The following is a 10000-nucleotide window of genomic DNA, read 5'->3' as shown; positions in this document are numbered from 1 at the left end:
AAACCAGCTACGGCTGTACTAAGCGATTGTGTATGCTCATATAGACGCCAAAAGTTCACGGGGCACTAACCTCGTTTTGAGATAAATGTCTTATTCGCGATGTCTTGGATAAGTACTTCATTACCCACAATCCTAAACAATCCCACAATCCCACAGTGATGCCTCTGATTGGTGGAAAGGCCGTTATGATCATAGTTTAAAACTCTTTAGCAAAAATTATTGACAAAGATGGCGGAGTCTTTTACTGCATAGGGCGAAAATCTTCATGTGAATAAAAACTTTCTAGACGAACATTGGTACTTGTATCAACAATGATTGTGGTTTATATATCACACGAACTTAGTCAGGGCCAATACACCATTAAATAGGACACTGTAAATGCTAGTTTAAACACTTAACTTTTCAGGTCGCCGATAGGCTAATCATTAGCCTTTCAGACATTAGAATGTCATTATAATGCTGCTAACATTAGCCTACATGCTGCAACACAGGTATGAAATATATTATGTTTTAGTGACCTTGTTGTTTCTATGAACATGAATTGTTGTTTATAGGCAACATCAGCTTAGTCGAGCCATAAAGAGCCCTGTATATCCTCATTAAGGGCCCGTCCCATTTCTCCCCCCTTAAAACTTCTACTTGGTTTTGATTGCCCTCAACATTAAAGCCCCCTCGACAAGGGAAGTGGAGGTGAAGATCTTTCCCTATGAATTGGGACACCACTATATGCAAATTAGCGTAGCGAACGTGCTCACCTACGTCACGCGCAGTGCCGACGTGTCTACCGGTAGTAGCCTGCTACTATTTTCATTCAGGAACATGCCCGTTCCAGCGGTCATTGTTGTGTGGGCTGTGCTGGTTTATCTACGTCTGGTTAATCAACAAAGACATTCGTGTTCATGTGAACGCCAGAACACACATCCTAAATATTGACAAAACTATTGATTTATAATGTTATTTAATGGGCAGACTCTCAAAGCAATCAGCAGATATCATGAACATCGTTAGATACAGTAGCTTCGTGAGATTTTCTAACATTAGTGTTCAAAACTCAACAGTCCATCAGATGTGCATCAAACTAACATATTCCAACATATTTCCAACAAATTTTAATATGCTTATTTGCGAAAATATATGAAAAAATTGACCGACTCACTAAGCTTGCACGGTATCCTGGGTAATTTCATCTCCCACTTGGTTTTAAGCCTGCATCGGTCCTGGCTATATTTTGAGGGTTGATTTTAAGGGGAAAATAGCACTTCCCCTTGCTCCCTACAGTAATGGGACACCCTAACCCTACACGTGCACGTGCAAAAACGAGGGTTAGGGCAAAAATCTAGGGGTAGGGGAGGTATGGGGACGGGCCCTAAGTACTTAAACTTTTGAACTAGCTAGCTGATACTGATAGCCCAAGCTGGATGCTGCAGTATAATGGTTAGCAAACCGTCCATGCCCCCGTGAATATTTCACTGTTTCAAGGACGAAATCAAGAGTGTCCAAAGGGGTGAAAACCACTTTAAATCGGGTCACATTATTGACTGCTGTGTGTCCGAAGGTCAGCTTGTGGGTTTTGTAAGGGCCAGCATGAGGGACAAGACCTACACAGTTGTGTTGTGAGTTAGGGAGGTTGCAATGCTAGTTAACATTAGCTAGGCTACTGTAGCCTTCATACTGTACGAGTCATATCATTAATCATTCACCTAGTAATACTTCTTCGTACATTTAATGAACATTTTGTGTAATAATTCACAGCAAGTTAATAAACTGAATATGGTGGTCCAAGAGCTGTCCATGCATCAGGATGGCAGTCAGTCTTGTAGTCTTGTACCTTTGATGTTTTTTGGACTTTCTCTTCGTTTTTTCACTCAAAATGATATGTTGTATATGTGCTGTTTTTCTGTATTTATAGAAGTGAATTTTTGGTTTTACTGTATTTTTGCGTTACTGTATTGCATTTACTGTACTGTACTGTAAAGCATAGTAATGTGATGTACAGTATTGAGTTGATGTAATTTGTAACCTTTCAGTACTTCAATTTTTAGTTGTTATGAAAACGTTTGTTGGAAAAAACAAAAACTGTTGCATTGAGCTTCACAGAATGCTAACTGATGAACTCAATAAAACAGTGAAAAATAAAAAATGCAGTGTTTTATATAAAGTACACTAGTGTGTTGCTGCTAATCTGAAAGTGTATTCATATGATGCAAGTGTGTATCAGTTTTGTCATCAGAGTGACATTTTGACAAAGGATTGTTAGATTTTGATAGCAGAGTTTCAATTTGACATGGAGGTGAATGGTTTATATCCCAGTGTTGTGTCTCAAAGTTTTGACACAATGAACCGAAATTTGCAAAAAGTGTTCAAGCAGTGGGCAAAAACTGTAACAAACCAACAATCCTTTAGCTCAAACTGTAACAAACAAACAATCAAACAAACAATCATTTAGCTCACCTGTCGACTCACTGCCAGCTAACAAGAGGCTTTAAAGGTCCCCTGTAGTGTGTGTGTCTGTGTGGGTGAGTGTGTTTGTGAGTTTGTGTGAATGTTTTTCCTTGAATTTCCTCTTGAGGATCAATAAAGTATCTATCTATGTGTGTGTGAGTTTGTGTGGATGTGTGTAATTGTGTGTCTGGTGTGAGTGTGAGTGTATGTGTGAGAGTGTGTGTGTGAGTGGATGTGTGTGTGTGTGTGTGTGGATGTGTGTAAGTGTGTGTGCCCTGACTCTTAACATTGTATGTGTGTGTGTCTGGTCTCTTCTCTGTGATGCCTGCAGGAGTTGTGTGAGTGTGTGTGTGGATGTGTGTGTGTGTGTGTGTGTGCCCTGACTTAACATTGTGTGCGTCTGGTCTCTGATGCCTGCAGGAGTTGTGAGTGTGTGTGGATGTGTGTGTGTGTGTGCCCTGACTTTTAACAATGTGTGTGTGTGTGTGTGTGTGTGTGTGTGTGTGTGTGTGTGTGTGTCTGGTCTCTGATGCCTGCAGGAGTTGTGAGTGTGTGTGTGTGTGTGTTCCCTGACACCCTTAACATTGTGTGTGTGTGTGTGTCTTGTCTCTGCAGGAGTTGTGAGTGTGTGTGTGTGTGGATGTGTGTGAGTGTGTGTGTGTTCCCTGACTCTTAACATTGTGTGTGTGTCTTGTCTCTGCAGGAGTTGGGTGAGGAGCGGCACTCACCCCCCCTGCTGACTGTCAATGGACCCGGAGGAGAGACGGACAAACTGTTCCGCAGCAAGAGCGCCGACATGGAGCTCACCGCAGAGAAGGAGCGCATCAAGAAGATGCTGTCGGAAGGGTAAGGAGAGAGAGAGAGAGAGAGGGAGGGAGGGAGAGTTTTTTTTTGTTTTTTTTTTAAGAATTTTTGAATTTTTACATTTTTAATTTTGAGAGAGGGAGAGAGAGAGAGAGTTTTTTTGACGAACTTTTGAATTTTGAATTTTTTAATTTTGGGAGAGAGAGAGAGTTTTTTTTGTTTTTTTGACAAGAGAGAGAGGGACAGAGAGGGAGGGAGAGAGAGGGAGAGAGAGAGAAAAAGAGAGATCGAGTGAGGAAGAGAGGAGGAGAGAGATAGATTGAGTGAGCAAACCGTAGTGAGAAAGAATGAGAGAGGGAGAGTGTCAGAAATGTCTGTACTGTGTGTGTTTGTGTGTGTGTGTGCAGAAGTGGGTTTCTGGATGTGTTTGAGCACTTGAAGTATACACTCATGCATTCATTTGTGTGTGTGTGTGTGTGGCATGTTAAGGAGTCTTGAGTGTCATGGTGTGAGTATGTTCAGGCGTGTGTGTGTACATGTTTGAAGCCTCACTCAGTCTATAGACAGCAATGCCAGATGATCAAGCCTGTGTGTGTGTGTGTGTGTGTGTGTGTGTGTGTGTGTGCAGCTTTGGGTTTCCACTCAGTGTTGGAGATTGTCTGTCAGTGTGAGTGTTGCATCATGTTGCTCCGTCTGTCCAAGATCCATCCCACCATACACACACACACACACACATACACAGGTAGAGAGACACACTCATGCACACACACACGCACACTCACACACACTCAAATGGCCTTGTAGTCCCTGAGCCTTGTAGTCCCTGAGCCTAGTCCCTGAGCCTTGCAGTCCCTGAGCCTTGTAGTCCCTGAGCCTTGTAGTCTTGTAGTCCCTGAGCCTTGTAGTCTTGTAGTCCCTGAGCCTTGTAGTCCCTGAGCCTAGTCCCTGAGCCTTGTAGTCTTGTAGTCCCTGAGCCTTGTAGTCTTGTAGTCCCTGAGCCTTGTAGTCCCTGAGCCTTGTAGTCCCTGAGCCTTGTAGTCTTGTAGTCCCTGAGCCTTGTAGTCCCTGAGCCTTGTAGTCCCTGAGCCTGGATCATGGAGATGCCAACAGATGCAGTGCAGACACATGAGCACCTCCAGTCCAGACACTATTGGCCAGAGGCATTACAGTAGGACTATTAACAATAATCACCATCATCATCATCAAAAAATATTCCTGCATTCTCTGCATTACAGTAATATATTTGTACACTCAGAGATGAGTGTTTTGCCATTAGACCATTTTGAAAGCTGCTTCTCGAGGGATGAAATGAATTTCCAGGCCTAGTTTGAAACAGGAAGAGCTTTGTTGAATAGCTCTGAGCATCTCTGACGTCACATACATTCTGACGTCATGGAGCTGATGTCTGTGGCGTGTGTGTGAATCAGGTGCAGGTTGGTGTGTAATTCATAATTAGTGAATGATGATTAGTCTAACAGGCTTCCACAGAATCCCAAAGTCACACACACGCACACACACACACACACACACAGACAGGCCCCCACTCCTTAGAGCCAGCAAAGCAGGAGGGTCTCAGGGTGGACGCATGGCATGGTCAGCCCATTTCCACCGCCTCCTCTGTGGACAGCCTTGGAACACACTTCAATTGCCTCCATTACATGCAAGCACACACACACACACACACACTCACACACTTGCTCACTTACACACAAACACATACACACATACTCTCCCTCTCTCTCTCACACACACTCTTGCTCATGCATCCAGAGGTGCTAATGGATGTTACTGCATCTAGTTGTTTCCTCCCAGGCCTGGTTCATTAGGTTGTAACGAAAAAACATGAAAACACGTCCTAGACCAGTGGCGCCACTAGGGTTGTTTGCCATAGTACACAGCATGGCCCAGGGCGCTAATTACCGCTTCACTACCCAACACGTGACGTGAACACCGCTAGGGTTGTATGCCATAGTACACAGCATGGCCCAGGGCGCTAATTACCGCTTCACTACCCAACACGTGACGTGAACACCGCTAGGGTTGTATTCCATAGTACACAGCATGGCCCAGGGCGCTAATTATCGCTTCACTACCCAACACGTGACGTGAACACCGTTAGGGTTGTATGCCATAGTACACAGCATGGCCCAGGGCGCTAATTACCGCTTCACTACCCAACACGTGACGTGAACACCGCTAGGGTTGTATGCCATAGTACACAGCATGGCCCAGGGCGCTAATTACCGCTTCACTACCCAACACGTGACGTGAACACCGCTAGGGTTGTATTCCATAGTACACAGCATGGCCCAGGGCGCTAATTATCGCTTCACTACCCAACACGTGACGTGAACACCGTTAGGGTTGTATGCCATAGTACACAGCATGGCCCAGGGCGCTAATTACCGCTTCACTACCCAACACGTGACGTGAACACCGCTAGGGTTGTATTCCATAGTACACAGCATGGCCCAGGGCGCTAATTACCGCTTCACTACCCAACACGTGACGTGAACACCGCTAGGGTTGTATTCCATAGTACACAGCATGGCCCAGGGCGCTAATTATCGCTTCACTACCCAACACGTGACGTGAACACCGCTAGGGTTGTATTCCATAGTACACAGCATGGCCCAGGGCGCTAATTATCGCTTCACTACCCAACACGTGACGTGAACACCGCTAGGGTTGTATTCCATAGTACACAGCATGGCCCAGGGCGCTAATTATCGCTTCACTACCCAACACGTGACGTGAACACTGCTAGGGTTGTATTCCATAGTACACAGCATGGCCCAGGGCGCTAATTACCGCTTCACTACCCAACACGTGACGTGAACACCGCTAGGGTTGTATTCCATAGTACACAGCATGGCCCAGGGCGCTAATTACCGCTTCACTATTCAACACGCCAACAAGGGAAAGAAAAGAAAAGAAACCAATGAGCTTATGTGGCGATTTGTGACAGGCCCAGGTAGCTATGGTAACCTAACAATAAGGATTTGTGACAGGCCCAGGTAGCTATGGTAACCTAACAATAAGGATTTGTGATAGGCCTATAGGCCTAGACAAAAGACAGCTATGGTAACCTAACAATAAGGATTTGTGATAGGCCTATAGGCCTAGAGAAAAGACAGCTATGGTAACCTAACAATAAGGATTTGATTACACTGCTGTTTGATCCATACTATACTTATTAACTGAATCTTATCAATCTTGAACCCAGGACCACAGAACACACACACACACACACACCTAGACTAGGCCCTACCATAAATTAGGATAATCAGAGTCTGTGCTGTAACCAAACACTGCTAAAGCTGCTAAAGCAGGTCAGGGTGTTTGAGGGATCTCTAAGGACAATACTTAGAGCGTTTGCACACACACACACACACACTCTCACACACACACACACACACACACACACATATGCAAACACATACACACACATATGCAAACACATACACTCATTTAATTGATTGAATGGTCCTGCTGGCCTTTCACACACCTGACGAAGACCTGAGTGGTCGAAACGTTGTGTATCACCCACCATTAAACTGGGAGCTTTAGACACAGTGTGTGGATATCTTTAGACACAGTGTGCGGATATCTTTAGACACAGTGTGCGGATATCTTTTCCTTTGTTTCACCTGGGAGCTTTAGACACAGTGTGCGGATATCTTTAGACACAGTGTGCGGATATCTTTAGACACAGTGTGCGGATATCTTTTCCTTTGTTTCACCTGGGAGCTTTAGACACAGTGTGCGGATATCTTTAGACACAGTGTGCGGATATCTTTAGACACAGTGTGCGGATATCTTTAGACACAGTGTGCGGATATCTTTTCCTTTGTTTCACCAGGTCCATCTGTGAGATCAACATGGAGGCGGAGCTCTTCACTCTCCAGGACAGCAACGCCAAGCTGGTGGCCGCACTGCACGAGGCCAACACCAGCGTGGAGCAGTGGAAGAACCAGCTGGCACAGTACCAGGAGGAGACCGAGAGACTCCGAGAACAGGTGAGAGAGCGAGAGAGAGAGAGAGAGAGAGAGAGGAGGAGGCCGAGAGACTCCGAGAACAGGCGAGAGAGAGAGAGAGAGAGAGAGAGAGAGAGGAGGAGGCCGAGAGACTCTGAGAACAGGTGAGAGAGAGAGAGAGAGAGAGAGAGAGAGAGGAGGAGGCCGAGAGACTCTGAGAACAGGTGAGAGAGAGAGAGAGAGAGAGAGAGAGAGAGGAGGAGACCGAGAGACTCCGAGAACAGGTGAGAGAGCGAGAGAGAGAGAGAGAGAGGGAGGGAGAGGAGGAGGCCGAGAGACTCCGAGAACAGGCGAGAGAGAGAGAGAGAGAGAGAGAGAGAGGAGGAGGCCAAGAGACTCTGAGAACAGGTGAGAGAGAGAGAGAGAGAGAGAGAGAGAGAGAGAGGAGGAGGCCGAGAGACTCTGAGAACAGGTGAGAGAGAGAGAGAGAGAGAGAGAGAGAGGAGGAGGAGGCCGAGAGACTCTGAGAACAGGTGAGAGAGAGAGAGAGAGAGAAAAGGGGAAAAAAGTAGAGAGCTGAATGTTCAGAGAAGCAATTTGTTTGAGAAAATGAGAGTGTGATGGAGTGACACAGAGGGGGGTATGGGAAGAGAAGAGATGGACAGAATAAAGACAGGGAGAGAGGGAAGATGGAGAGAGGGAAGATGAGATGGAGAGAATAAAGACAGGGAGAGGGGGAAGACAGGAAGAGAGGGAGGGAAGATGAGCACCAGGGTGCAGACTGGAGTATTAATGTGGATAAAGCACATGATTTCCAATGACCGGATCTGGGCCGGGTCTGACCCGCACGTGGGGGGATGTTCTAGAACTGAGTGCATTATGGGATGTGAAATCCAATCTTACCTGCTGCCTGAAGAGCCGTAATGAGAAGCAAAGCAATACAACCCTGAACGAGTGTGTGACGTCAAGCTCAACAGTCACTATGCACTTCAATAGGACACACACACACACACACTATGCACTTCAATAGGACACACACACACACACTCACTATGCACTTCAATAGGACACACACACACACACTCACTATGCACTTCAATAGGACACACACACACACACACACTCACTATGCACTTCAATAGGACACACACACACTCACTATGCACTTCAATAGGACACACACACACACACACACACACACTCACTATGCACTTCAATAGGACACACACACACACACACACACACTCACTATGCACTTCAATAGGACACACACACACACACACACACACACACTCACACACACACACACACTCACTATGCACTTCAATAGGACACACACACACTCACTATGCACTTCAATAGCACACACACACACACACACACACACACACACACACACACTCACACACACACACACACACTCACTATGCACTTCAATAGGACACACACACACTCACTATGCACTTCAATAGCACACACACACACACACACACACGAAGAAACAAAGATGACAAAAGATCAATGAGACAGAAAAGGCCTGATAGAGAGAGAGAGAGAGAGGGAGATAGAGAGAAGGAGAGAGGGAGATAGAGAGAAGGAGAGAGGGAGAAGGAGAGAGGGACAGAGATAGAGAGGAGAAGTGAAAGAGAGAGAGGGAGATATAGAGAGAGATGGAAAGAGAGAGAGAGAAGGAGACTCACCTTATTTTGATGAAGAGCTCATCCACACAATACAAACAGAAACAAGCAATTTCCAGGCCCAGGGAAATGTGCTATTGTGTGGAGATTTTAACGCAAGGACAGGATATGAGCTTGATCAGACTGACCCACAGGGCAATAGCCATGTATTTGGTAGAAATACCCTATACGCCACACCAAACCTCCCCCAGAGAAATAACCTTGATTATGTTGTAAATAAAAGTGGTAGAGAGTTAGTGCACCTCTGTCAAGCCTTAGGCCTGTATATACTTAATGGCAGGACAAAAGGGGACTCTTTAGGGAGGTTCACATGTTGTTTATGTCTTGGCAGTAGTGTAGTTGGTTATGCAGTCACTGACATGGACCCCTCCTCCTTCAATGCATTCACTGTCAGGCAGCAAACTCCTCTCTCTGATCACAATCAAATGAATGTGTTTCTTAAAATGGATGGAAAATCCACAAACACAAACACAGAGCCCAGTAAGCTGTTTAAACTGAATTTAACCTACAGATGGACTCCTAATAGCTCTGACAAATTAATACAGGCAATAAACTCACCAGCATTGGTTGAAGAGATTACTAATTTCACTAACAAACAGTTCACTAATAATACAAAGGGTATAAATATGGCTGTGAATGAGCTGAATATGATGTACCAAAAGTCAGCACAAAATGCTGAACTAATAAGGAAAACTGAAAACAAAACAAAAAAACAAGATCATGTTTGACTCTGAATGCCAGAGCTTCAGAAAACGGTTGAGACAACTGTCAAACCGGAAACATCATCAGCCTGAAAACACAGCCCTTAGAACTGAAGCACTCCCACATTACAAAAAGCTGTGCTCAAACTGTTCAACCTTATCCTTAGCTCTGGCTATTTTCCTAACACCTGGAACCAAGGGATTATTACCCCAATCTACAAAAATGGAGACAAATTGGATCCTAATAATTACAGAGGTATTTGTGTGAACAGTAGTCTGGGGAAGGTATTTAGTTGCATTTTAAATGACAGGATCCAAACCTTCCTCAATGAACATAGTACCCTCAGTAAAAGCCAAATTGGATTCTTGAAAAATCATC

The 10000-nt window shown here is 45.1% G+C and overlaps 1 protein-coding gene across 5 annotated transcripts in view; it reads left to right on the top strand.

Moving 5' to 3' along the window:
* LOC121678581 (homer protein homolog 3-like) overlaps positions 1-10000 on the top strand; it is an 88777-nt gene that overhangs the window by 56305 nt on the left and 22472 nt on the right. For all 5 annotated transcript variants that reach the window (XM_042058214.1, XM_042058217.1, XM_042058215.1 and 2 more), the window contains 2 exons: positions 3146-3288; positions 7109-7265. In XM_042058214.1, coding sequence (XP_041914148.1) covers positions 3146-3288; positions 7109-7265 — 300 coding nt within the window. The remainder of the gene's footprint in view (positions 1-3145; positions 3289-7108; positions 7266-10000) is intronic.

The sequence above is a fragment of the Alosa sapidissima genome, chromosome 12, assembly GCF_018492685.1.
Source record: "Alosa sapidissima isolate fAloSap1 chromosome 12, fAloSap1.pri, whole genome shotgun sequence".
In the NCBI taxonomy this organism is placed as follows: domain Eukaryota; kingdom Metazoa; phylum Chordata; class Actinopteri; order Clupeiformes; family Clupeidae; genus Alosa; species Alosa sapidissima.
Note: the sequence above shows the minus strand (reverse complement) of the source record. Positions and strands in the feature narration are given on the sequence as shown.